Source organism: Drosophila biarmipes, chromosome 3R (assembly GCF_025231255.1).
Source record: "Drosophila biarmipes strain raj3 chromosome 3R, RU_DBia_V1.1, whole genome shotgun sequence".
NCBI lineage: Eukaryota > Metazoa > Arthropoda > Insecta > Diptera > Drosophilidae > Drosophila > Drosophila biarmipes.
Window position 1 is genome coordinate 10,495,403 of NC_066616.1, and position 26,469 is coordinate 10,521,871.

The 26,469-nt window shown below is 43.0% G+C and overlaps 6 protein-coding genes across 6 annotated transcripts; 2 read left to right on the plus strand and 4 right to left on the minus strand.

Moving 5' to 3' along the window:
• Positions 1 to 210: 210 nt before the first annotated feature.
• On the minus strand, positions 211 to 1,465 carry LOC108031289 (uncharacterized). The gene is made up of 3 exons (XM_017104531.3): positions 1,285 to 1,465; positions 1,002 to 1,231; positions 211 to 901 (listed from the first exon to the last, which is right to left on the minus strand). Exons 1-3 carry the CDS (start codon positions 1,399 to 1,401, stop codon positions 232 to 234), a joined length of 1,017 nt encoding a protein of 338 aa, XP_016960020.1. The 5' UTR covers positions 1,402 to 1,465; the 3' UTR covers positions 211 to 231.
• Positions 1,466 to 2,716: 1,251 nt separating this feature from the next.
• Positions 2,717 to 4,147, minus strand: LOC108031240 (protein arginine N-methyltransferase 1). Its single transcript, XM_017104475.3, has 2 exons — positions 3,640 to 4,147; positions 2,717 to 3,431 (listed from the first exon to the last, which is right to left on the minus strand). Exons 1-2 carry the CDS (start codon positions 4,047 to 4,049, stop codon positions 2,780 to 2,782), a joined length of 1,062 nt encoding a protein of 353 aa, XP_016959964.1. The 5' UTR covers positions 4,050 to 4,147; the 3' UTR covers positions 2,717 to 2,779.
• A 3,061-nt stretch (positions 4,148 to 7,208) lies between these two features.
• Positions 7,209 to 7,469, plus strand: LOC108030977 (uncharacterized). The gene has a single exon (XM_017104177.1). It carries the CDS (start codon positions 7,209 to 7,211, stop codon positions 7,467 to 7,469), a length of 261 nt encoding a protein of 86 aa, XP_016959666.1.
• A 1,247-nt stretch (positions 7,470 to 8,716) lies between these two features.
• LOC108030978 (hepatoma-derived growth factor) lies at positions 8,717 to 10,432 on the minus strand. Its single transcript, XM_050888938.1, has one exon. It carries the CDS (start codon positions 10,311 to 10,313, stop codon positions 9,267 to 9,269), a length of 1,047 nt encoding a protein of 348 aa, XP_050744895.1. The 5' UTR covers positions 10,314 to 10,432; the 3' UTR covers positions 8,717 to 9,266.
• A 9,290-nt stretch (positions 10,433 to 19,722) lies between these two features.
• On the plus strand, positions 19,723 to 21,620 carry LOC108031892 (inositol polyphosphate 1-phosphatase). Its single transcript, XM_017105660.3, has 2 exons — positions 19,723 to 20,374; positions 20,786 to 21,620. Exons 1-2 carry the CDS (start codon positions 19,885 to 19,887, stop codon positions 21,418 to 21,420), a joined length of 1,125 nt encoding a protein of 374 aa, XP_016961149.1. The 5' UTR covers positions 19,723 to 19,884; the 3' UTR covers positions 21,421 to 21,620.
• Positions 21,621 to 21,824: 204 nt separating this feature from the next.
• LOC108031893 (uncharacterized) lies at positions 21,825 to 25,901 on the minus strand. The gene is made up of 5 exons (XM_017105661.3): positions 25,469 to 25,901; positions 23,317 to 24,775; positions 22,497 to 23,257; positions 22,240 to 22,436; positions 21,825 to 22,184 (listed from the first exon to the last, which is right to left on the minus strand). Exons 1-5 carry the CDS (start codon positions 25,600 to 25,602, stop codon positions 22,033 to 22,035), a joined length of 2,703 nt encoding a protein of 900 aa, XP_016961150.1. The 5' UTR covers positions 25,603 to 25,901; the 3' UTR covers positions 21,825 to 22,032.
• Between the last annotated feature and the right edge of the window lie 568 nt (positions 25,902 to 26,469).

A 26,469-nucleotide genomic window follows, 5' to 3' on the forward strand; every position in this document is an offset into this window, starting at 1 on the left:
GAGGAAAAAAGAAGGCTTCAACAAAAAATAAGTCAGTCAGAATCGGAGGCAGACCGGGATCGGATCCCGATCCCCAACAAGAGATCCCTTGTCCATTGTCTTTGGGTAGCAGCCGCCCTAATTGATGCAGCACGGCCATAAATTTTGATCGGCCAACGATCCCCAGCCAGCTCCCCTTGCAGCTGCAGAGGGTCCGGAGATTGCCATGAATACATCAACAGGAGAACTCTTTTATTCCCTCAAATCCACATCGTCTGGCTCAAAATCGGATTCCGCAACTTCTTCAGGTTCCTCCGACTCTTCAGATCCTGAGTGTTCCACCTTGATGCCAGCGAACGAGAGGGAGTACTCCACCTCGCGATGCTCATCGGGATTGTAGTACATCCCGAGGAAACCCTCCACCAGCTTATGTCTGGCCACCTCAACGGGATCGTCCACGAAGAGTATAGTTTGCTTGAGATAAGTGCGAGGTTTCTTGGGACTCGTGGAGAACAAACGCCTATACTTGCCCATGGGCTGGGAGAATCCTACGTCCGAGTAGAGAACCACAGCTCCCAAAGGACTCGCCGTTAGACCCCTCAGCTTGAAGGGGAGTCTAAAGTTCTCATCACTTATCAGGGCGGTGCAGAGGTCGAGGGTCTTCAAGAGGAACTTCTCAGTGACCTGTTGCTCTTTGGTCACATAATCCTCTATCAAGCGCACGGGTTCGTTGACCATATAACTACGACCGGGATAATCAGTCTGGGGAAGAATATTCACTTCGATGTTTTCTCGTCTATGGTGTGCAATTCCACAGATAAAAAGCTGAACCACATTGGGTATGATGTGACCACCTTTAACGAGCCATTTTTCTCTGGCATAGATCACCTCCTTGAAAAGAGACTCCACGAAAACTGAGTGCCTGAAAACAATTACTTCTAAATATATACCTTTCAAAAACAGTTAATTTCGATCACTTTTGCTTTTCGAATTCTGTTAGTTTAGATAGATAAAATACCAACCCCATCCACTCTGACACTATGACATCCACTTTCTTCAGACCACAAGGAAGCAGTATCTCGTTAATATCGCCCTCGACGAACTCGAAGATATCTTCCTTTTCGCTTTTGGAAATAGCTCGCTTGACAAAGTCGGCACTTTCCTTATTGCCCACAGCTATGACCTTGACTGCACCCACCTCCACACTCATAAGGCTAAGCAATCCACTGCGACAACCCACGTCCATCACTATCTATAATAAATTCTAAAAAATTAGTCGATTTGGATGCGTAAGTCGAAATTTACCTTATCTTTAAAAAGCTTATCATATTTCTTAAACAACCATTCGTATGCCCTGGAAGATACAACATCGTTTAGCATTCCATCCGCCATGTGCTCCAGAACATCCTTCTCCAAATCCATCTGGGAAATACAGGATAATTATTTTCACTGGCAAATAAGCTGCTCTAAATGTCACACTGCAAGATACTGTGATTGGTTTTTATTTTAAGAGAAATAAATATAGGTAGATGACATTTTTCAATAGATAGATAGGTTTGCTTAAAATTTTAATTTGGGTATAGTTCTAAAAAAATCTTTATCCTAACATTAAAAATTTTAAAAATGCTATAATAATATATTACTTTGATAGCCTTTACTGGCAGTCCATCCTGCAAAGACACACCCCAGTCCTTAACCTCAGTCAAATAAGACAACAAGTAATCCTGGCATCACATTTCCTCCTCCAATCAGGCCACATAAATTCCGAATAGATTATCGCCCGGCATTTCTCAGGGTTCCCAGGCGTTATCGCCGGGCGGGTGACAACAATTAGTTATGAGCCAATTGTGGGATCGGACCTTCTTATCAGCGGGAGCAGCGTCAGGACATAGTCCCCACAAAGTCCGGGGGAACGGGGTTAAGCTGTCTAACGAGTCTCTAATTTATAGGTGACTTGGTGCGCAGTGTCCCGCTCCGCTGACAAATGCCAGCAATTTGATACCCAAACAACATGGACGAGGAGTAAAAGAGGTATGGGGCATGGGCCTTCGAGAGTGGGCATGGGGGAAACAAATTGAAACGTTTGCTGGGCCTACGCTGGCGAGGATCGGATCGAATCGGATCGTATCCATCTGGGTGCTGTTTTTGTCTGGGACTTTGTTAATGCGCCCAGCAGGGTGCTCACCTGACCATCGGCGGGTGTTGACCGAAAATCAAAGATCGCTGGCTCATTTGTGGCGCTTTTGTGCGCGCGCTAGATAACCAATATTTTATAATCATGTCCAATAATGGTGTGCATATTAATTTCATGGGCGCATAAAGCAACTTTATGGCCTTTTAAGAACTGCCATTAACAATGCCACTCCGTGCACAAACACAAAACGAGCTGACAAGAGATTTTGGGCAACCTCTCGAGAGATGGGGATCGGAGCCCGGAGCCCGGAGCCCGGAGCCCGGAGCCCAGAGACCTCGAAAACGAGACAATGCAAATGGCTAAAATAGTAAATAGAGTTATAAACGCATAAAAGGCGTCCACTGTGGGCCCACGGCGTTGGCTTTCACAATTTTATACGACGGGCCATCAATTAATTAGAGGCGGAGAGAGACACATTTTCACATTCCCCCAGGCTTTGAAATTAATTTGTTAAGAAAGTCGTTAACATTTCGACTGTCCACTTTCTAAGCCCAGCCGCGGATTGATTGCCCACGAAAACCCAAATGAAAAACCCTCCGGCAATTGAAGGCCCTCGATTAACGACCCATTTTATGACAGTTATCAACTCGGTCAAGAGTTCTCTTTTTACAATCCCAGTTTATCACCCATCATTCCCGTTGAGCTGAAGCTCTTGAAGCTCTCCACCCGCGTTCGATCGCCTCGGAAGCTAATGTTGAGGTCAAAGTTCATGGAGCGCCCGTCCAGGCTACTGGGCATCATGGCCAGAACTCCGCGCACCCGATCGTTGGGCTTCACGAAGAGCGGTTCGTCCAGGTGGAAGAGGGTCTGCTCCCAGTGGGTCACCGGAGCACGTGGCGAGGTGGACAGGACCACGGGCATTCCCGCCTTCCCCACCGGAAAGCCCACATCGAAGTACATAACCAACATATTGATGACCCCAGCACGCTGCACGTTTAGCAGGAAATTCGAGCGAAAGACCACGGGTTGATTGCGATCGAGTACCAGGTTGGTGGAGTGGATGAGACACTCATCGGTGAGCAACTGCTGGATGGGCACGCAATCCACGAGGGGCTCTTGGGAGAACTGCTTCCTCACGCAGCTCATGTCGATGCCCTCGACATTGTGCCAGAAGTTGAGAGTGGCCAATCTGTGCGGATCCTGGGCCCCGATTAACCAGAGGTTACCCACGCTGGGCAGGATTAGGCCGCCACGGGTAAGCCATTTGTCCCGGGCAAATAGCACGGAGTTCAGCATGGCCTCCATATAGAGGGCGTTGCTAAAATGTTTCGAACAAATGAGATAAATCTAGGCAACGGGCAGGTTTCTCGAGAGACGGTTAGTGATTCCCAGGCAGATGAAGTGACTGTTAAGTGTTTGTGAAATCGATAAGGTGACATATTGTTTTAAGGACGGATCTTTTTGGTGGCTAATCTCACTTTACCTTTCACTCGGGAAAACGGCCCTAAGAGTTATATATATCTCACCCCATCCACTCGGAGACTATGATATCCACCTGCCGAATGCCCTCGGGCAGTTCCACGTTCTCCACCATTCCTTGGACAACCTTTACCACGTCCTCCTTCTGGTTATCCCTCACAATCTCCTTGGCCACATCCGCTATATCCGTGCGTTCGATCGCTATAACCTTGCTGGCCCCTGCCTCGGCAGCGAAGAGGGAGAGTATACCCGTGCCACAGCCCACATCCAGGACGATCTTGTCCTGGAAGAGCTCACGATTCTGGAGGATGGCCTGGTGATAGGCCTGGGTGCGCACCGAATCCCTCAGCATTTCCATGTGGATCTCCAAGCGAGAGTAGGTCTGGAAATATTCACGCTCCTGGTCCTCCAGGCTCTGCAGCCTTTTATTCGACGGAATAAAATTATAAAAGGACATGTTAAAAGTTTAACAATCTAAACAAATTTTAAGAAATTTAGGTTGTGAATGTTTTGGGACTAGCTGTTGAGATCCAACTGAAAGGTGACGGAGAACAAAGGAAACGACAGGCGATCGAAAATACATGGCTATCATGAGATTTGAACTAGAAAATAACAATGCCAAAACTGTTATTGCTTATAAAGAACAGTTTATTGAACAGTTTTAAAGCATATTAAAATCGCGGAAAGATCTTAACGATCTGAAATTCCTAAATAAGTCCATAAAAATTGGGAATAACCACCTCGACTTTGCGAACAATACTACGTCATTCTATCGCCATCATTAGCATCTGAATGGCCGAGGCCAGATAAATCAAATTTTGCATTTAATGGACCCATTAAAAACGCCAAAAAATCGCCCCACTCAAAAGTCCGTGAAAGAAATGTGCCGCCAACACCTTAACACCAGGCCATAACTCGCTTAATCCGCCCAGCCCGAATTTATTTTTATGGCCGAATTTAATGATTCCCCCCATTTCATCGCTCCTCCAGCAAGCACTTTCACTGCCGGCCCAAAAATAAAAATAAAATACAAGCGAATTGTGCAACTTGTGCCCAACGGTAAAGGCAAATTGTTTAAATTAAGAGGCGGACGAAATGCCCGTCATAATTTTTCAAGTGCCATAAAAATATGTCCATAAGCAGACGCAACTATTAGGTTGCTCATTAATCAATTTAGTCACAGAGCAACAATAAAAAGGAGCACACACACTCGAGCACAATAAACTATAATTTTTAATGTTGCTAAATTTTATGCTAATTTGCCATTTCTGGCGTTCCATAATTAGGCCCGCTGCCCAGGCAGGGGGTCGTTTTCGATCTCCGATTGCGTTTGGGCCCGGCCAGCAATCGCGGCCATTTGTTCGGGCCGGCTTTAAAAACCTATAAAACTTTTGGCACAAATCAATTAAAAAGCGACGTAAGTCTCGATTAGTGCGCTGGTTCGGTGTCTCCCCGACGAGAATGCCACCCACTGAGGCGATTAAAATGCGACGATGTTTTGCATACCGAATGCGGTGATGATGATGTTATGGTGTCTTCTAATATTCCAACTTGGAGCCCATTGTCGCGTATTACCAAATGTTCGACATGGGCAAATTATGCGCGGTGTGGGAGGCGGAAGGTCCACCTCGGTTTTCGATTTTCACCTGCTGACCCACAAGAAGAAAGCCATACAAATCTGAGTTTTATGACTTTACCGCAATAAGAATTTTAAGAGGTAGCAAACAAATCTAATTATTTATTTTCAAGATTTAAGGAGTAATTTAATTATTTAATAGCAATATATAATATATTGTGATAATAAGATGAAAGAATTCAAATAAAATATTTATTTTAATAATTAAGCAACAAAGATTAAAGATTTTTTTTTTAATTTATATAAATCTAATTTTTTCAAAGCATCATTTCCTAACTGCAGCAAGTCAAATTGTAACCACAGTTCTGGGACTCTTATTGGGGTGGCTGAGAATGACTGGGAGGGTCGATAGTAATCAACCACTTCATCAAAAACAAATAATAACATGTGCTCACTGAATGCCCGACAAGGGTCCTCAAAAAGATCAGAAAACAGGGGTTGATTGGCCTATCATAATCGTTTTAATAGAGAGTGAACACTGGCCCAACAAAGGGCTATGGGTTCAATGATGGCATTCAAAGAAATGGCTGGAAGAACTCCATGGAACCGAAGTCCCAAGCCCCTGCTTTGTTGCCCAGTGTAGCTCTCATTGGATCAATCAGTCATCGATTAACCAACGAAACCAATCCCCCATCCCGTCCCAATTTCATCCCAGAATCCCATCGACTTTCGGGTGTTAACGATGAGGCGATTTGATTTTAACGGAGCTGCCAGTATCGAAGTGCCCTCCCCTCTTCACACCCTTCTCTTCTGAAATAACGCTGCCGAAAAAAATTAATTGCTGGTTGTGCAAAAGTTTGATTGATGCACTTGGCTTGGCAAGGGAATAAATAAAATTCTGACACTTGGGAATTTTAATTAGAATGCCTTTGTTTCGGACCTCGAGCGGCGGACCACGCCGAACTGGCTGGCTGATGAAGTCGTTTCGATAAAATGCAAAAATTTTGCACCACCCCGCGCCATTTCCTTCGGCTCGCCACCATGGCATTTCCCTATTGTGTATTGCCTTTTGTTTATTTTTTGCGAAAACCGATAGTGCTGACGGTTTTTTAAGGGTACTAACCTATATCTTCGAGCATGTATATAAAGCCTCAATTATCTGCTAAGAAAAATACCTTCAACAAGGACTAAAAGACCTTAACATTTAGGAATAGCTTTTAAAAAAATATGTACTACACATACTTACAACTAAAGAAATTTTTAAGAAGAGGTATAATAATATAGAAAAAATTAAAAGCAAAAACAATAACAAAAAAATATAAAATTATTTTAGAAAAGTTAAACATGTTATGATCCTTACATTTTAGATTGGAATATTAATTGTTCAGCATATAAAGACACATGATTTAAAATTGTTCCCTGCTGTCAAAAATTTTTCTGCAAATTATTAGTAATATTTTTATTTATACAAAAATTTCTGATATTTTAAAATACTGATTTAATTTTTAGTCATAAAAATTTTACCTTTTCGAACAAAGCCATATTTAAGCCAAAAGCTAAGCCGCCAACACCGATTTGCACATTGCTTGCCAATTAGCGCCCCCTGGCAGCCCGTGGACTCACGATTTCTGAGCCGCTGATAAATTAGCGAAATTTTAATTTGATTTCCTTCGCAAATTTCCGCCGAACTGGCAACGGGCTGGTTGGCTGATGGATACGGCTGTGTGGCTACTTGGCTGGCTGTCTGAGAGTCTGGCCTGGCCAAGTGGACACAGAAGCAGCGGCGCAAATAAACTAAGTGAATTTATGGCCCCGGGGCAGGAGCGAGCACACGTGTGCGACATGCCCACACATTGACACCTACCAATAACCAACTATCAACTACCAAGCGTCGACCATCCAATAACCGACTAACCACACTCCAATAGGGCTGCAGGTCCCTTGGCGCGCTTTGGATCAGATCGACTTGACTCGAGTCGACTTGGTTTGGTTGGGTTTTTTGTTTATGCTGGGCAGGCACAAACGAGCTGACAATGCCCCATGTCAGGGCGACGGTACGTGCGGCAAAACAAATTACAGGGAAATTGCGTCACCTGCAGGAATTTCCACTCAGCATTGTCAAATGCCACCAGAAATCGCTGGACATGTTGTAACATTAATTTGACATTTTACGGCCCAGGACTGGGATCGTCGGGAACGAGGCATGGGCGGGCCGAGGAGCAAACATCCATATGCATATCGGTCGGAGGACTCCTTAACAATCTGGTCCCAGACCGCAGAACAACACAGGACAAGGATTAACCCTTGGCTCACAGCTGTCGAGCGGGCCAAGGATGCTGGAGCCACCGGGGGATCTTGCAGCGGCATCTTCAGCACTCAAAAAAATAATAGGGACTTAAGGCATAAACAAAGTAGAGCAAAATATTACATCACCTAACATTTAGTACAATTGCAAATAATGAAAAACTCAAAAATCCTGAAGAATTCGCGGCTCAGGTTTTTTAAGACTAATATCTAATCTGTTTATATATTACAAAATGTGTATTTAAATATCACATTATGTGGAGATAACTTAAATTCCCAGAAATAAAAATCTACTACTTATATCGAGAAAAAAAAAGAAAAAATTCTGAAAAATTCGCAGTTTATGTTTGTTATTAAAGCGAATATCTAACCGTGCTGCATGTGTTTAAATTTTACACTTTGATAAATTATAAAACCCCAATTACATGAATAAACATATACTACTAAAATAACAAGTAATGAAAAATAAAAAAGTCCTGGATAATTAGCGGCTTATACTTGTTTAAGGCGTGCGGCAAACTATGCTACCCATGTAATTTGCTCCTTCTTACTTGAACTATTTTCCTCAGTGCATCTCCAGCTTCGGATGCAGCTCCTGGCGTTTCGCTCGGCCAGCTGCTGCAATCTGTTGGAGCAGTGCAACAGCATTTCTGGCATTAAAACAAATTGATGCGGTCGGGAAATCTTATTGCCGGCTTAGTGAATCTGATTTGCGGTCATCGGTCGTCCTCTCGTTAACCCAGATACAGACTCCCGTACTTCGTTTTACAGATGCCAGGCTGCTGCGATTAATTTGCTGCGGTGGCGATAATTTGTTAATCGAAGCATCCTCATCGCAGCTTGTACTCCGGCCTCCTCCTCCTCCTCCCGGTGCAGCATTGTCCAATTAAATCTGCCGAAAGTAGGGTGGGAATCTGGGATGTTGACTCTGCACTGCCGGCTTGTTGGTTTAACGGCCGGCGTTCTTTTACGACGGCATTTAGCTAAACTATCCAGCGAACGCCCCTGGGGAAACTCATCCGGGGGTGGCTGGGCGATGGCTGGTTTCCCCATGCTGATGGTGCAGCATTTAATGCGGAAACGTGCCCAAGTCGAGCTTCGATTAGCGAGTCCGGCCTGGATGATGTGTGCAGGTCAGCAGTGGAGGATCACGCAGCAGCCATTATGGCCACAGGCACGCCCACGCCTCCTTAATGGCCCGCCAATTCCCGAAATCCATTTCGGTCAAGTCAAATCTTGCTGTGTCATAAAAAGCGAGTGTTTTAATTTCGATTACTCAGTTTTACTAATTCCATTTCAAACCTTTCAAATTAATAAGTTTATATTTATGAAGAAGTTTAATTCTGATTTAACAAAAAACGAAAATGTAGTTTCATAAAAGTTTGCTGTTATAGCTCTCCTTATGAATTTTATCTTTTTTAAACATACTATGTTTACTAAACAATATTGTCCTCTTAATGGACCTTAATGGAGCATTTATATGGAATATTATTTAGATACAGTTTAATATGCTCAATTTGTTAACGCTTTCGAAAACTAAATCTCTTACTGTTGTTAATCATTGTTGCATATCAATAGAACTTTTTTTTAACAAGTTATTACGTTTTGGTTGGTTTTACTCAATATACTGAGTACTTAGTGCAAGACAGACATAATATGAACATTAATAAATTCCAAGAACATTTGAAGTGTTATCTAGTCTAAGCAGACAAAAAAAACAGTGCGTTTATAATATTTCATGTACCAAACAAAAATCACCTTTTCACATTTGGCGGAGGCTGCTCCATGAGTCATTTAACAACGACGACGACAGGTTAGGTTTAATGGCTGATCCATGAAGTACATTCCCTCCAGTTTTTGCATCTCTGATTCGTAATCCTCTTCTATACGAGCGTGCTCGTCGTAATCCTCTAACATGTCCATTAGTTCCTGCACATCTTTGTCGAGTAGAGCTTTGGAAACCTTTTCCTGCTCCTTAAAGTCTATTTCATCCGAGTCTAATCCATCCAGCTGAGGCATTGAGTTCTGTTTAACGGGTTCTGGCTCCACCAACTGATCTTCGTTTCCCTCTCCAACCTGCTTCCCCGACCGATCTTTCGATTCCAATCCTTCAAAAACCAGTCCCAGATCCTTTGCAGTTGTTACCTCCGCATCACGATCTTTCTGCTTATCCATGGGGTATATCTTATCCGATTTTAAAGGAGTAAACTGGGCCATTAGGTAGTACTGTTCGACATCCTGCTCCTCCAGTGGATCCTTTGAGTCCAGCTCCACTGAGACCTGCTTCTTCGGTTGGTTCATAGAGTCCAGCTCGTGTGAACCGCATTCGACCAGCGGATCTTTAGGGGTTTCGTTCGATGAGTCGTCCTCCATCAACAGATTCATCCACCCCTCCTCCCTAGCATCCTGCTCCCCCTGATTCTCCTGCTTCTCCTCCAGTTTCTGCTGGCTGTCGGGAACATCCACCACTGCGTACTCCATTTTCAGATCCTCGGCGTTGACGCAGTGGCCCTCGTTTACGGCCATCTGCTGGTAGTAGCCGTAGTCCATCTCCGGATTGGCGAATGCCTGGCGGGCGTGGAGCATGGCGCCCCGGAAATCGGGATGGCAAGCGTAACCCTTGGATCGGAATACGCCCAGGCGACGCTGGTTCCTCTGGAAGTCAACGATCTGGCTGCGCGGCACCTTTGCGTGGTTGCAGGTGCCGTAGAAGTACACGTTGTACGCCGTCAAACCGGCGCGGTCCAGAATGCGGGCCGGCCAGGCTCGATAGCCACGCACCTTGGCGAACACGAAGTCGCCGATCGTGAAAAGAGGCTTCCTTGCACGGTGTCGTCCCATCTTTTGCTCTATATTTGCCTTATTTTTGGGGGAAAATCGATTTAAGAAAGCGTTGTTTTCAAAGTTGGATGGCTGCAGGAAGAAGAAGCAGACGATCGTGTTCCTGGAATTTCGAAGGTGTTGCCAGACTGCCAGACGGCTGTGCGCCAAAAGTTTAGGCAGTGTTGAATAACGCCGAAGTTCCAGGGGTCAAAGTAATTAACAGCTTTTATCGAAGATCGGGTTTAAAATTTAAATACTATTTAAATAAACATTTAAGCCGTTTAAATATCTTTACGCGAGTTATATTAGTAAGTTAAAAGACTTAATTTACACATATTGCAGACATTTTTTGATTGGTATAAAAAACTGTTAATTTAAAATCAAACAAATGAGAAACAAGAAAAAGAAATAATAAAAAGCAATCGTGGAAAATTGTGGAAAAAGTAATATAAATAATTGGATTAAAAAATATTTAATAAAATGTTTATTTCTACTTTTATTAAATTCTATTTTGATATTCTAAGCTCCTCGACATCACTCAACCCATGCCCAATGGTCGAATACATTCCGTCAAACCACCAGTTCGAATGGCAAGCGAATTTAGGTCATTTGGGTGGGCGGGCAATGTTTCTTTAATGAGCAAACAGCATTTGCATTAATGGTCATTTGCGTAGAAATTTGCACAACACGCTACCTGCACTGGGCTTCTTTTATTTTCATTTTATTCCCCGCCCCTGTGCGTGTGCAGTTCTGTTTTAAATTTTCGCTCACGTTCGCCGTATTATGCGCAAATTGGCTTTTTAAATTGTCGACTTGTTTAAGCTAAACGCAGCTACACTTTATGGCCATGTTCCGTGCTGCATTTAAAGCCATGCGAAATTCCACTAAGCCCTCCGCCCTCCATTCGCTTAACTCAATTATAATAATTTTAATTTAGCACAAGCAGGGCCTATAAAAATGGCAAAATTGCATTATTTACCAGGCGTAATTACAACAATATTTATATGCTAATGAGGCCGTCACTTGGCGGCAAAATTGCCCTAACTACGGGAAATTGACCAGATCCAAGTTCAGGGAAAGGGGGTTTTAAGTTTTCCTTGGCCAACCATTTTTATTCTGACTGTATTCCGTCGACCTCGGCCGACTGTCAGTGCTCAGAATTCAATTGGAAAATGCAATTTACGACCCGGCCACGAGACCCACAACACTAATACCCGGCAGCCCGTTCCGCCTTCCCCTCCCCGCATTTTCCTGCGTTTTCCTGCACATTAAGACGAGCGAAGGCTGAAGGCGGCACGGGGGCATAAGCTACGCATGTAATTTGTAAGTAATTTTTTCAACTATCATCGGACCAGACAAACGACAGCCACAGCGTCGACATCCACGCATTTTGTGCACTGAGAAAAGCGGTCCCAGGAACTGCATATGGATTCAAAAGTACCTCTTGCTAATGGGATAACCTTATCTTCACTCTGTACTTTTTGAAATCCAATCGCTTTTAATGTAGAGAACGGGTTCAAGAACGTTTCTTAAAAAAAAGGAAGATTTTTTCCTGTGCAATCCCGAAATGCATTACGTTTACAGACGCTTAGGGAAGGAGGAAGCCTGGCCAACGGGCACAAGCCAGAGCGTTAAGTTGGAAAAATTAAGTAACGAAAGCAGTGAATAGGATTGGGAATAGGAATGGGCTCGAGAATAGGACAGCGAATGGCAATGGCCATGGCAACGACAGGCAGGCATAAATTATGAATCATTTGGACGCTTCCTTATGACACCAAAAGCCAGAAGAAGCCACCAAGCCAAGGCTTTCAGCTGGAGAGAGTGGCAGCTTTTTTATGAGGAGCGCCGCGCACAGAGTGATTAACCCACGACGACTATGGCGACTAACAAGTATTTATGCTACCATCTGCGACTCGGTTTGTGCCATTTTATTGGCTTCATTGACTGGGAACGGTCAGCATCAGCGAGCTGGCCAGATTGTTTACCTTATGTTTAGCCAAATGCTAATTGAAATGTCTGCATTGTGGCGGCGATTTCCCACTGCACTCGAGCGATTCGATGGGTGGGTCCCCCTCTAAATGGCAGCTGGGGACTTGTAATCAAAACTGGGGAAATCGGGCAATGCCATCAGGTTGGGCTCATCAACAGGTTTCGTGGAGGAAAGGCAATGGGGCTAATGAATGGCTCCGCTCGCTAATTGTGCTCCACAAGAACGAGTTAAACGGGAACATGGGAGGCGATCAAAATCAGTTAAGCGATGACCAGATGGAACCTAACTAGGAAATAAAATGGCACCTATATTTTGATAAGTGTGGAGCCAGGAAAGTGCAACGATTACTAAAATGAAGCGTTAGAAAGATGCGTTGTACAGCCATTAGATTGGTGGAAAAAGGGTGAAAATGAAAAGAAAATTATAATTCAGAAAATTATTGTTTAAATTTTATCATATTTATATTTAATCATTTTTCGTACATGACTATATAAATAATGTTTGTAATATATATTGAAAAATAATTTAAATATATCTATTTCATTTTATATAATAACATTTATCTGATCTCAAGCCAAAGAATTATCTTTGAAAATGTAAACTTTACCATAATTACTTTAATTTCTCTTTCAAAAAGTTAATTCAAATATAATAAACACTACCCAGTGATTTCAGTTATATGGGTAATTATTAGTACTTTATAAGGCATATACCTTATAAGCCAAACTGGATTTCCTTACTCGGAAAACTCCACCTTTCAACCGGCCTGCCAGGCACCGCTGAACAAAAGACTTAAGACACGAACTCGACCACCCGATGCCCATTTCCTGCAACACTCGCACATCGACTGTTTGCATACGTAATTCGCACTAGAGCCCGAGTCAATTAAGTGGCTCTCTAATTAAGTGATTAAAAGGCACGCACAAACACCAGGGAACACAACTGTGGAAAATTGTGAAAATATGCAAGTTCATAAAACAAAGCCGCACGCCTCAGCAGCTGGCTTTGAGTCCACACCCGCAATTTGATAAAAAAAAGAAAAGGAAAAATAAAAACGGGGGGCTCTTGCAGTTTTTCCAGGAACAAACACGCTTTTGCATTTTAATGCGGCACAAATGAGGCGGCGAGGCGAACCAGGCCATATGGATAATAGTGAATGTGAATGCGGCAGGTTCGAGTGTGAGTCGAGTGGATACACGCACACACGCCTGCTTGTTTCTAGCTAATAAATGATTTTTTAATGAATAAATCACTCAGCGATAAACATCTGCTTAATAACGTTCATTTAAAGAAGCGAAAACAAAACACACAGCCAACAGCGCCGCGCAGAAGAAAGCCAAGCTGAGCGGAAAACAAAGCACACAGCCGGCCAGGTTCCAGCACCAATGAGTTGGCGTTGATTTCAGACATTTAACTGTTGAGCCCAATAGAGAAACTTTGAATGATTGAGCCCAGCAACGCAATCTTAGCCTCAGAGAAAGAGAAATGAAATAGGATCCCCTTTGCTACACCTTTGAATTATTGCCAAAGTGTCGGCAAAGCTAAAAATCACCTGCCAAAGTTAAAAAAACGTAAAAAACTAGGAAATATGTGGAAGGAAGTTTTAAAAAAAAGAAAACAAGCCGCTGCCCTTCTTATTTAAAATTTCCTAAAATCAATTCTAATTTGTATAATAATCTTGGGGTCATGAGACTGCACTAAAATGTAAAAAATTTATACAATTTTTAATTCAACAGCGAAATATGCTTTATAAAACGCTCCATCTAGCTTAAAATATTGAAACAAAAACCATTTTACAAATTTTATATAATGTTTCTCCTCTAAAAATAAATGATAGCTTTGTTAAGGATAAGAACAAACCTTGAATCAAAGTTCTTCTTTTTGATTTGCTGTTTTTTTCTATATTTTATTTTAGATTGTTTTATATGACTTTACTTCTGTAGAAATGCTTTGAACTTGCCTCGGCTATTTACTATAATCTTTCCCGCTGCTGTGCACACCCATGGCCTTGTCTGCCGGCTGTCTGCAAGTGCCACAGAATTTATTTCGTACGTCTTCTTCACGTCCAAGTCCCGTCCCAGTTGATGGCGAGCACAGCTGACATATGCGAATAGCTCCGCTCCGATATGAAAATTAATAATTCCCTGGTAGTTTTCGTATGCGGGGCACACGTTTGGAGGCCAGACGGACTTGCTACCTGGGAAACGCGTTCTCAGCGTTGTCCACTGGGGCAATCATCAATGTCAATTAAATGTTAAAATGTTGGAGGCCACTTGCGGGAGTTCGAGCAGGATGCAGACGACCGGCAAAATTCCACGATGAAGCCGTCTCCGCCCCAAATTCATTGCTCCGCCCGCCCACTCGACGGGTGAGTCCCAATCCCAAGCCCATTCCCGATGCCAGTCTGCCCCCACTCCCACTCCGCCCCGCGGGACATAAATCTACGCCTCCAAATCTACATATTAACGCCAGAGAAGGGGCCACTCAATGCCAACGGACAGCGCCAACGATCACTTACTTTATGATCACTTGAAAACCAATCAAGCACAATAAATAATCGCTCTGCAGCAGGGACAAGCTGCGATATTGAAAATCGCGCACCCAGATGGGCAGCCAAACTGCAGGACTGCGACTCGTACACATTAAATTATATTCACACTTTGGCCCCCAGAAAATGAAATGGTTTTAAATACGGAGGAAAGCCAAACAAGACGGAGATCGCGCTGGAGATCAGCAAACAGCCGCAGACAGAGCGGAGTACACGCTGGGAAACAGGCGTTTCTTTCAATAATATATGGAAAATGAGTTTGCTTTTTATATTATATTAAAGGTTATTATTTTAAATATATTAAATATAAAAATACTATCATAACCTTTTAGGTTGTTGAAAAAAGAATTCCCTTTTCCTCAGATATTAAAAACATATAAATATTTTTTTAGAGATTTCGAAACATAGCGCAACCAGAATAGTAGTACTATGTAAAGTATAATTTGTTGTAAAGAGAGTTTATAAGCAAGGCAATTAGTTGAAGACCTTCAAAAAGGTGCTTTGTGAAAAATGATTTAGAGATTAAAACTTTCAGTTGTCTAAGTACCTTTAATATGTACATTATAGAATATTTAAAAAAATGTTTGACAAATTCTGCTTTAACTTACCATAATAATCCTAAAAAATCCATAACCAATAGTATCCCTTGCCTAATTAAGTATAAAATATTTCAATGTACATATAAATTATTAGTTCTACTTCTTAAGGTGAACCATTTTTATAGGTAAAATATTTATTCGCAGTGCAGAAGGCAGGATGCGTTATGGCCGGACAGCTGGACACTTGGACATGGGAGAAGGTGGGGCTGCGGATGGAGAAGACTCTTGGTCCTAAGACCGGGCCGGGACCGATCTCTGCCTGGGCCAGGGCCCGTTTCTGTTTCTTCTGCTGTTCCTGCCCCATGCCTCCGATTGTGGCTCGCTTATCATCATAACAATAATGTTAAAGTGGCAAAATGGCAAACTATGCGCAAAATGCATAAAATTTATAGCCCACTGGCCCGGGCAATGGCACAACAGATTTGTATTTGTTATTGTATCTGTATCTGTATTATTGGCCCATGTTTTCTTTTTCATTTGTGAGTTTCACGCTTCCGCTCTTGTATAGCTGGCTGGTCAAAAGTTGGGCCCAAAACGAACATGACCACAATGGGACACATGCGGTGGCAGGAGCCGTTGCTGTTGTGCTGGCCAATGGATCGGAGGATCGGCTTCTGTGGGGATAGGGGTATCCTCAGGTGGGGATGCGAATTCGGGGGTCATGAGTTGGCAGGTCATTGAAAGTTTAATAATTAAATAGATTTATTACAATATTTTTTTATTTTAAAAATTAGGATAATTGACTTAATAAGAAAATATAATATGAAACTATATCTATACTATATATGATATCTATTTATTATATTTATTTGCATTGTGCCTATTTTTTACAAGGGGTGCAGCCTTAATTGTGATTATTAAAATTTCTCCAAACATTAATTTAACTTGTTCAATTTCCCCCGCCCAAGCGCTTTCCCCATTACTTCGGTAATGGATTCCCGCAGATTAATGGCAGTTCAATAACTCGCGCATAGATCCATATTTAGCCGCGGGATATGGCGTATAATTGGTCATCTAGGAGCCACTCCCTTCGCATGCTTGGCGAAATGTAAACAATTAACTGGCAAATGCAAATATGAATGAAATTTCCCCCACAAGCCAGTTACTCAGGCTCGAATCCGAGGAAAGCGACGAGGAAGTGAGCTGCCAATGAGCGTGAAAAGGCAAACACCTTGAAGCGCATAAATTAAGCCGCATGGACAGGTCGGAAAAGCTGGGGAAAATCGGGGGACCGGGAGCCTGGCGAGTGTATTTTCGGATCCAATCCAGTTTTTTGCTGCAGGCTGGCAAATCGAAGATGGCCAGAACATTGCCGGTGAGTGGGCGCTGGCAATTGAGCCAATTGAAAGCCCACAACACGTATACGCCCCGTTGCACTTGACTGCCCATAACGATGGCTTAATAAATGCTGATGTTTTCTTCTCTTCGTACCCCCACTCCCCCTGTTAAATGGCCTAAACCGCTAGACTAGCTAATGAAGCGCACACGCATAACTTAAGACCCACCACTCGACATTTGTCGGGCTTGTTGTGGCATTTCGTATTAATAAAACATCCGAAATAATCAAGCCAGCGACGGACAAAAGAGCCAACTAATTTTTGGAAGCGTCCGAAACCCGTTTTTAACACCTCAGGGGTGGAGCCACGCGATTGGCGGCGGGAGGGACCGCTCCGGCCACAGCCATCACTGAAATCAAGTCACCATAAAATGTAAATATTGCCGTGTTCCGAGAGCGTCGAGCATTTCGCTGTGGCGATTAATTAAAGACTCATTAAGAATTTGTTCAACTCGGGCGATTAATTAAAAGGCTGTTAAATGTGAAAGGGGCGAGAACAAAGCAGCCAGCGATTCAAACAATTCATCTAATGTCCCTCAAAAGACTTCAGACACAAACCTGCCGTGAAAATAATGGAAATGCTTTGCGTTTGTATTCAGCAGCCTTCACAAAAAATAGCATAATATTCAGGAAAAATTCTGCAGGCATTATATTAAGTAAATTAAATATTATACTTTAAATATATTTAATACTTTTAATTGCATCGATTTAATTCAATTGCGGGATTGATGAAATATAAAGTAAATATATTTAAATTGCTGCTCACACAAGAAAAAATCAACGAACATTGAAATTTATTTATTAAAAATGCATAAATACTAACTTGCCTTCATTTGAATATTACCCAAGATATTTTACTTTTACAACATTTTGTGGAAGTGTTTTTAATGTGATTTAATACACGCTTTTTAAAAATATTTATTTTTTGCAGGCAATGTACACTTCTCTTTTAAAAATGTACCCCCAAACTTGGCAATTCGGATGTACCGAACTTACACATCAAATGGGGATGACAAATGCCCTCGCTGGAGCTGTTGATAAATGCCCACAGGTTCGGGGCTGTTTGAAAAATCGTTGGGCCAGAGATCACGCAACGGGCAAATTGAAACGTCACCAGTCGCAGGCGGCCAAGATTGTTATTGTTGGCCGACCGGTGCTGTTTCTCCATGAATATTAACACATTAAAATGGTAAACGTGGTTGAGTGAAAAATTAACCCAAAGCAGCCGAAATGTGGCTGCGGCTGCAGCGTAAATTATGCAAAGTCATCAAGACCTTATCCAAACATCAATGGCCTGGGAAAAATTAGCATAAGCCAAGCGTTTCGACGGAATGAAGAGGAGCTCCTGCCCGCGGGCCAACTGGCGGAAGGGAGGACTCGCACACTCTGGGAAAATGTTTATTGGATTTTTTTAATTCGTTTAAAATTATAAAATTAGTTTAAACTTAAAATTATGACTAATAGCATTATTTTCAACTTTGTAACTTTGTGTATGCACCAATATTTTCACTTCAACATTTTTAAAATTCAATAAAAATAAACATTTTGAAAAATATACTTTTTATTTAACTTAAACATTTACGTACTTATAGAAATAAAAAAAATTGTCCTTTGGCTGGGACCAACTGTATATAATATAAAATGGAGCTATACTAAAAAATGTATATAATTATTTATTTAGCTTATTATTTTGCACTCATTTTTTGAAATTTAAAGAATATTAACCCTTTGAAAATCACATTTGTTATATTTTTTAAAATGGCCCTTTGGTAATATTTTTCCCGAGTGCAGGAAGCTCGAGTTGAGGAACAGGGAATGGCCCAGGCATGGCAGGAATGCCGCATTGATGCAGTCACTTTGATAGCGCGACATTAGCAGCAATTTATATGCAAATGCAGCAGCGCAGTGCGGAGAAAGGTGAACGGGATGCAACGGCGGCTACCACAAACTGATTGATGGTCTCATTTCAAAAGATGCCAAAGTGCGTAAGCCAAAATACATGGGCCACATCCTCCGATGCAGGGAGCGGCTGGAGCGGGAGTGGGCCATGTAGGGAGCATCATTAATGCGAATCATTAGCGGTGCTCGTTGATAAGATCGGGTGCAAATTATGCAGCAGTCGCAGCGGGAACAAAGCCCTTCTCCTTCCTTCTGGCCATGATTCATGGCTGTTGCCAGGAGATCTTAAGGGCGGTGAGAGAGTAATTTTTAATTGCCAATTAATGTTGCTCCAATGAAGATGTGAAAGCTGGCCCTAAAGCTAGCACTGGAAGTCCTTCGGTCGTAATTAGGGGGAGGTCCTCAATGAACCTCATCACAATTCGGCCCGCTTTCGTTGGGGCTCTGAAAGGTATCATAATGAGGCAGATCATTACTCTGATGTTATGCTATGTGATGTTACTATTATGGTTATATGTTAAAGAAAATTGCTTACACTACCTGTCTACCATCCCCTAATTACATGTTAGTTGCTTATGCTTTCGTTACTTTTTAGTCTCTATTAGTTACTATTTATTACATTAAACATTATTTGTCACTTTCGTAGGCATAACTTGGTAGAATATTAAATTAACTTTTATATGATGTAATGTAGTTTATTGTAATGCGTTTGTAAAACTTACTTTAATTTAAAAAGTTGTATTTTATTTCAAATATAACATAATACAATTAAACATTTATGCAAAGTATTAATTTACATAAGAAAATAATGTATTGCTTAGTTGGGTTAATATTTTACTCTAACTATAACTTTTATAACTTGGTTTGGTTGGATAATAAATTTAAATATAAAATCTCTTTATTTTCTTTCTTTATTTTGAATTACGCGCTTCTCTTGGTATTTTTTACTTGCAGTATTTAGTATTAAAGTAGTGCGGCCAGCTTGCGGTAGTATATTGCGGTGTTTTGGTATTCCAGGCAAAACTGCCACTGCCCTACTAAACAGAAGCCCCAAAAATGCACAGCTGATTCTTACGTTACGTTACACCCACGTCCTTACGTTTTCTGTCGGCAGCCAAAAATTGCGCATACGCCTAGTGTTTACCAATCGCCAAAGGAAAAGCCATAATAGTGCTGAAATGGAAGCCAAATAGGCCGAAGAAGCCACCTGGGTCACGATGAGTGCGGTAGAACAGGCAAATCTGCTGCGCGTGCTGATCAACTGTGCGGAGAAGGCGGCCAACATCGCCAGGACATGTCGCTCCAACGAGGAACTCCTGGCACTGCTGGTGCAGGAGAAGAGCGGGTCGGAGGCCAACGAGCGGTTCGAACACGACTTCAAGACCCTGGCCGACGTCCTCATCCAGGAGACAATCAAGCACGAGGTGGGGGCGCTCTTTCCCGCCATGCAGGAGGCCATCCTGGGCGAGGAGTCGCCCAACTTCACCAACCAACTGGGCGAAAGTGTCACAATTGCAGTGGGAGCGAGTGAGGAGGACACCGCCTCCTGCCTCCAGGCCGTCCTCAGTGGACACGAAGGCGCCGCTGCTGCCCTGGCCAAAGAGGTCCACCAGGAGGTCAGCTTTAGCAGCGAAAAGCTGGGCGAGATTCCCCAGCTGCCGGAGGAACTGGACTACGGCAATCTGGGCATCTGGATCGATCCCATTGGTATGGACCATTCAATCAGGATAAGAACTCAGAAACCTTTAAGGCCAGCTTTATTTAATTTTTAAGTTCGTAATTTATGATGTTTTATGTACAGAAATATGTACATTTCTGAGAAAACCAATTGCGTACTTCTCAGATTTGTATTTGTTTATGGGTATGGTTATTTGTTTATTCCTATTTCTCTGTATAGATACCTGATTTTACTATAAATCATACAGTAACACATAGAAACACAGAAATTTACACAATTCAATTAACAAATTACACTATAATATTAGGTTTTAAATAGTTATTATGAAGGACGTAATCCTTTCTCAATCAATAATTGTAACAAGCAAACATTCCCTAAAATATGTGGCTTATAAATTGCTTTTCTAACTTATCATCCGTTTATGTATTCCACCCCTTTAGATGCCACTGCCGAGTACATTTCGGGCGACACCATGTTCACCGACTTCCCCGGCATCACGTCCACTGGCTTGGACTGCGTCACCGTGCTGATCGGCGTCTACGAGCGGGACACCGGAGTGCCGGTCATGGGCGTGGTGGCCCAGCCCTTCGGCGACAAGTTGGAGGAGAACGTGTACAGCTCCTCGGTGTTCTGGGGCGTGTGCCTGCCCGCGTTACAGGCCCACAACTGCGACTTCGAGGCGCGCGACGAGAACCGGCGTCTGGGCATCTTCTCCAGCTCCGAGCAGTCCGACATCCTTCAGCGCTTCCTCGATCTGGGCTACGAGTTCGCCTTCTCCGCTGGTGCAGGCCACAAGGCTTTGAAGGTCATCACCCACGAGGTGGACGTGTATCTGCTCAGCAAGGGATCGACCTTCAAGTGGGACACCTGCGCTCCGCAGGCCATTCTGCGAGCACTCGGCGGCGACGTCCTGGATTACTCAGGCAGTGTGGCGGAGCAAAAGGCCGTTCCATTAAAGTACCTGATGGAGGACGCTGAAACCCATGCCGATTGGAAGCGAAATGCCGGTGGTCTAATTGCTGTGCGCAATGTCGATGTTGTGGAGGAGCTGCTGGCCAAGCTGTGCGAGCAATGAATGTTGTTGTTAATGTTGTAACCTCATTATTGCTGTTGTAATTGAATCGGTGTAAAACTCCCATTAGAATTGTAGAGAAAGGATCTTCGGTACAAAAACTATTCCACAGAAATATGTGAATATTTGTAGTGGAAAATTCAAACAGGTTTTCGATCAGGAAAATATATGGCTGATTTATTAAAGCAAATAAAAGTCCATGATCCCAACATGTGTTTAACTAACAACTTAAATCATTATTTCGGATTAATTCGCTTATTGTTACTTTAGCAAGAAAGAAAAGGTTGTCAGCTTTCTGTTCTTTTGCAGCTATGGAAATGGTTAATAGTCCAATTAAATTTCCCATAATACGATTGCTATGCTTAAGCTCCTACAATTCGACGAACGCTTAAGTTGAAAAAAATATAAATTGTGAATTGTTAGTAAATGTGAACTAAATATGTATTATATAATCTCATATGGCCCCCTAGAAATTATCTTATAGGAAACTTTTACAAGGAAAACGAATGATTATCAAAATATTTTTTCGAAACACACTTTGGTGTACACTTAGTTATATAAAACAGAAGGAATGCGATCCATGTTGTCAGTAAATTGGTCGAAACTCGCGTTTAATTAGGCAATTTGTGTTTTCAGTATGGTCTGCAGATTGGGGATAGTGATGATACGCGTATCGGGCTCTGGGCCCTCCCTAACGTCGCACAGGACACCGCTCTTGTGGACAATGTAATGTTCCAAAGCGGCAAAATTCTTCGACTTGTCGAAGCCTGCAATTAGAAGATTAGTAAGAAGACTGATGGCTAATTAAATGGGATTATATACCATCTATATAGCACTTGGTGGCATATATGCCCTTGAGCAGATCCTGGGGAATAGGCTTTAGATTCTTTACATCCACGTATTCAAAGTTGCCAAAATCACAGTACAAAATCTTCGCTCTATTGTCCTTAATTTTCTGGCAAACTCCACGATACCAGTTTTTGTCTTCGCTGAAGAGAGCCAAGCAAATTTCGCCAACGCTAAAAGACAAAAATAGGGTTAATGAATTACACTCATTTTAAGAGTTCTGAGGTCCTTACTTCGGCTCATAACCAGGCACCACGTTGTGATCACACGCTCCTTGCTTCGTTACCAAGTTGAGAAGATTTTGGAAGTCCTCGGCCTCCTTACCGTCCTTGAAGAAACAGGCGGTAATGTAACCAGTTTGTGTCATATCTCCGGCGTTTAAGAGGATGATGCTGATCCTTTCCCCCACGGGAACCAGATTCTTGGTCATGTCATTCAAAAAGAAGCGTTCGAATGTCTTTTGGCTGCCCTGATTGTTGGAGTCCTCTCGCCTGACGGGAGTCGGAGACTCCGGAGGGGAGGGCGGCAGCGGAGGCAGTTCTCTAGCAGCCTCTAGGAGAACTGGTGCTGGCTTCTTACGTTGCTCCGGGGTGGCAACCGGCGATGGTGCCGGAGTTAGAGCTGCCTTTGGCGGAGAAGCATTGGCATTTTCCTGCACTGGCGTAAACATCAATGGCAGCATTTGAGTCACCAGGGAGCGCTGATCCCCAGAGCTGGAGAGCAGGTCCACAGTCGACGTACTCGCATCTACCATTTCCAGTTCAAGCCTTTCCTCCTGGGCGCAAAGCTTGTGCAACATCTGGATAGCCGCATTGTTTGCTGGCACAGCTGCATCCGGAATTTTGCATACGTTCTTGAGCTGAACGCGCATCAGGCAAACGGGAAGATTTTCCAGAAAACGACAAGAACTGCGCATCGAATCCAATTCAACAATTTGGGTGGCACCCGTATCAACGTTCATCACATTATAGACCCCGTTTTCATTGCTCAATACCTGTAATAAGAGAAGGGTTACTTATTGAATACAGATGGAAAGGAATCACGTCTACTGACCTCGCCTCGGAAGTGTCCCAGCGTCTTTGAGGCAACCAGCACAATGCAACCAACTGATATCTCGCTGGACTCTTGGATAGGAGTGCACTTCGACTCCAGACGCTTGAAGATCGAAGCATTCTGCTTGGTATTCGACGAGCTAATGTACACCTCCTTGTAGCTGACGACATGAGTGATAAATACACTGGCATCTTTCTCGATGGGTTCGCGCCAAAACTTGTGTCCTAAATCGGAGATCTGGCCCAAGAAGGTGCTCAGTCGAGCCATGCAAATTTGCTCGCCCTTGGCCAGCAGGGCTGCGTTTGCGGCGCGCAACTTTTCTTTGGGCGGCGGGTTATCCAACTTAAACTTGACCGTGAGATCTGCGCCATCGGTCTCAAGCTCTTTCGGGACAGAGTCCTTTAGCTGAGCGGCAAACACTCGGATGGGCAGACCGAGTAGCTCGCTGGGAATGCGGCTCACCTCGGTGGTGACAGAAACTCGTCCCTCATCCATTTCGTAAACCAAGAACGTGGGCGTAGGCTTCACAATGTGATCCAATAGGAAGGCTCGACGATAGCCGTCCTTGGTGCGGGCAGCCACAAAGAAGGTGCACTTCTCCTCGGGAAAGGGTCCCGTGAATGGTTGTCCTCGCTTTCCCGCCAAGATGGCATTCAAGTCAGTGTTTACGTGATCCATCACGTTGATCTGGAGCAGAGCCAGCTGCGGCTCGTTGCTGGCCGCATTTTTCTCAAAGACCCGGATCACCTTGACCTCAGGATTCAACTGCAGCATTTCCATGGGCAGATTCAACGGTATGGTCATCTTGGGCTTCATGTGCACATGGTACACGCCATTGTGGGTTTTGGTTCCCAGCAAACGGAGGGTCAGGTTCTTATTGACCTGAACTCCAGTGTTGGTGGGCAATTTCACCCGGAAAGCAAAGGCCTTGAACTCGGCCATCTTGGGCACAACGGAGTAGATGTCCCGGAAGGGTGTGACCACCACCGGACCATAGTCAATCATGCGGACGTCTGCCTCTTCATTTTGATCGCTGACAGTCAGGACCTGACCGCGGTGAACCTTATTGTCCACATGGATGGCCACCAGGGTGTCCTCCCTCACGTTTTGCATGCGAATCAGCTTCTGGTTCTGCATGCAGCGCTGCATGTTGTCCGTCAAGCGCTCCATGCTCTCCACATTGGCCACATGCACCACCCAGATGGGTCCGTCGGTCTCCATGAAGGTCACGCGGCACTCGAAGAACTCCTCGCCTTTGGGCAGCAGGTGATCGCGCCAATTCTGCGAGAGCTGCGGCTCCTTCGGGACGACTGGAGTGGTCAGTGGAGTTGGAGTTGGTTTGGGGATCGCAACTGGCGTTTGAGTCGGAGTTTCGGCCAGCAAAACATTAGAGACAGCAGTCTCTAAACTCTTGGCGGGAATCGGCGGCTGCTGAAGAGGCCTGTAGGCAACCAACGGCCTGCAAAATATTGTTTTATTATTATTAAATCATTAAAAACACTATTAAAGTAGAAATGTTTACCACATTTTAGTAATATAGCTTGGATATACAAAAGTTAGGGATTCCCCTTTTTTGGATCCAGGGTTACCATGAAAAGGGCTCTTTCTAGTTACAACGGTAAACGAAGCTAGGAATCCTGGGTTTAATCAGCATTGTTTTAGTCTAATATGTGGATGAGAAAGGGCGCGGAAAGTTCCTTAAGTTATTTCCGTTTGAAATTTTCATTCTTCTGTACACGAGTACGGACAGAAGGTATTTAAGAAATTTTAACCTAATCGGTTATATTTCAATTAAAACAATTCTTTGCTAAACATGTTCCTGCTTTTGTTTACACCATTGTCCGACTGCAAGGCAGGTACATTTATTGGAAGTATAAAGATCGTTTGCTAAAAAAAATTGCGATGTATTTACAAGTTGACCAACTTTTCTGACCGCGAGTGTAGACATATCAGTATAATTAACGCTTGTTTTTAGAAAGTCTCAGTAAATGAGCCATACAATTCATAACATTTTTCTAACCTTAATGTTTTTTTTCAAACAACTCGCTAAATGAGGAATAAAAATTAGAGATTTCCCCCCGCAGTCCCATTCTTCTGACCGCGAGTGTACTTTTTATACATACATTCTTCTAGCATTTGCTTATTTACTCACGGCATGACGATGCAAACGTGCTTGTGCCGCTGCCAATCCAGCCTCTGGCATCCTTCCTTGCAATACGGCTCCCCGCACCTTTGGCACATCAACTTGGATGGGTTTCCGCAGACTACGCACGACATTTCCTCCATTTTCCGGACTTTTCAAAGGGCTTTGGAAAAAGAAAGCAAAGCGCAGTCCACAAAGATTGTTTGAATGAACGGTGAAGCAAAAATGGCGGAATAACGGAACTTCTTCGAAGAAGCGCTTGGTGTAAAATGATGCGAGAATAAACGATTTATAAGCACTTTAAATTATAATTGACAGTAGTCAACTGTTTTCCTCTTGATCGGAAGTATTTTTCCAACGAGCCTGCGTTGTTTTACTTATTTATTTGAATTTTAAGCTTCGGGAACACGCGCCTCAATGAAACGGAAGATCAGATGGTGATGGGACTATGTTATCGGCATTGTCATCGGTTTTGTATCTGCGCCAAAAAATTTAAGTTAAGGTGGGTGTACTCGCTAAGCCAGGATATTCTCTAAATAAGAAATATAAGTTAAATAATTAGGGAACTCCTTAAGCAGTACAATTGCTGCACAGTTGACAACTTATTTAAGATCTCTCAATTCAGCAACAAACATTTTGGAGAGTATCAAAAAATATATTGCTAAGGCTGTTAAATGTCACTCAAATGTTAGGTTCAGCAGAACCCTGCAGTTCAGCTTTTGTCAGTGATAGTACATTTAATTTATCGTTGATCGATAGCTTTACACATTTAAGCGCATTTTACAAAATTTGTAAACCGAATTAGCCAATATTCTGTTTTAGAAAATTGGGTTGAAATCTTTGATAAATCAATAAAACTGAAATAGGATAACTTATTAATTTTCCGTCTTGTTTTTTACAATGACAAATCATTCTGGCCAATAAAATTTCCGTTGTACGGGGAACTTTCAATTGCTGGTAACTGCTGAGAATTACAAATCTTTTATAATTGTCATTACATAACTCTTAAT

Coding starts and splice junctions, on each gene's coding strand:
- LOC108030978 (XM_050888938.1), bottom strand. CDS start 10,313: ATGGGACGACACCGTGCAAGGAAGCCTCTTTTCACGATCGGCGACTTC.
- LOC108031892 (XM_017105660.3), top strand. CDS start 19,885: ATGAGTGCGGTAGAACAGGCAAATCTGCTGCGCGTGCTGATCAACTGT. Junction 20,375..20,785: donor CATCTGGATCGATCCCATTG/GTATGGACCATT, acceptor CCACCCCTTTAG/ATGCCACTGCCGAGTACATT.
- LOC108031289 (XM_017104531.3), bottom strand. CDS start 1,401: ATGGATTTGGAGAAGGATGTTCTGGAGCACATGGCGGATGGAATGCTA. Junction 1,232..1,284: donor ATAAGCTTTTTAAAGATAAG/GTAAATTTCGAC, acceptor AATTTATTATAG/ATAGTGATGGACGTGGGTTG. Junction 902..1,001: donor ATAGTGTCAGAGTGGATGGG/GTTGGTATTTTA, acceptor AATTGTTTTCAG/GCACTCAGTTTTCGTGGAGT.
- LOC108030977 (XM_017104177.1), top strand. CDS start 7,209: ATGTCAGGGCGACGGTACGTGCGGCAAAACAAATTACAGGGAAATTGC.
- LOC108031240 (XM_017104475.3), bottom strand. CDS start 4,049: ATGTCCTTTTATAATTTTATTCCGTCGAATAAAAGGCTGCAGAGCCTG. Junction 3,432..3,639: donor ATAGTCTCCGAGTGGATGGG/GTGAGATATATA, acceptor GAAACATTTTAG/CAACGCCCTCTATATGGAGG.
- LOC108031893 (XM_017105661.3), bottom strand. CDS start 25,602: ATGGAGGAAATGTCGTGCGTAGTCTGCGGAAACCCATCCAAGTTGATG. Junction 24,776..25,468: donor CACGTTTGCATCGTCATGCC/GTGAGTAAATAA, acceptor AATATTTTGCAG/GCCGTTGGTTGCCTACAGGC. Junction 23,258..23,316: donor TGGGACACTTCCGAGGCGAG/GTCAGTAGACGT, acceptor CTCTTATTACAG/GTATTGAGCAATGAAAACGG.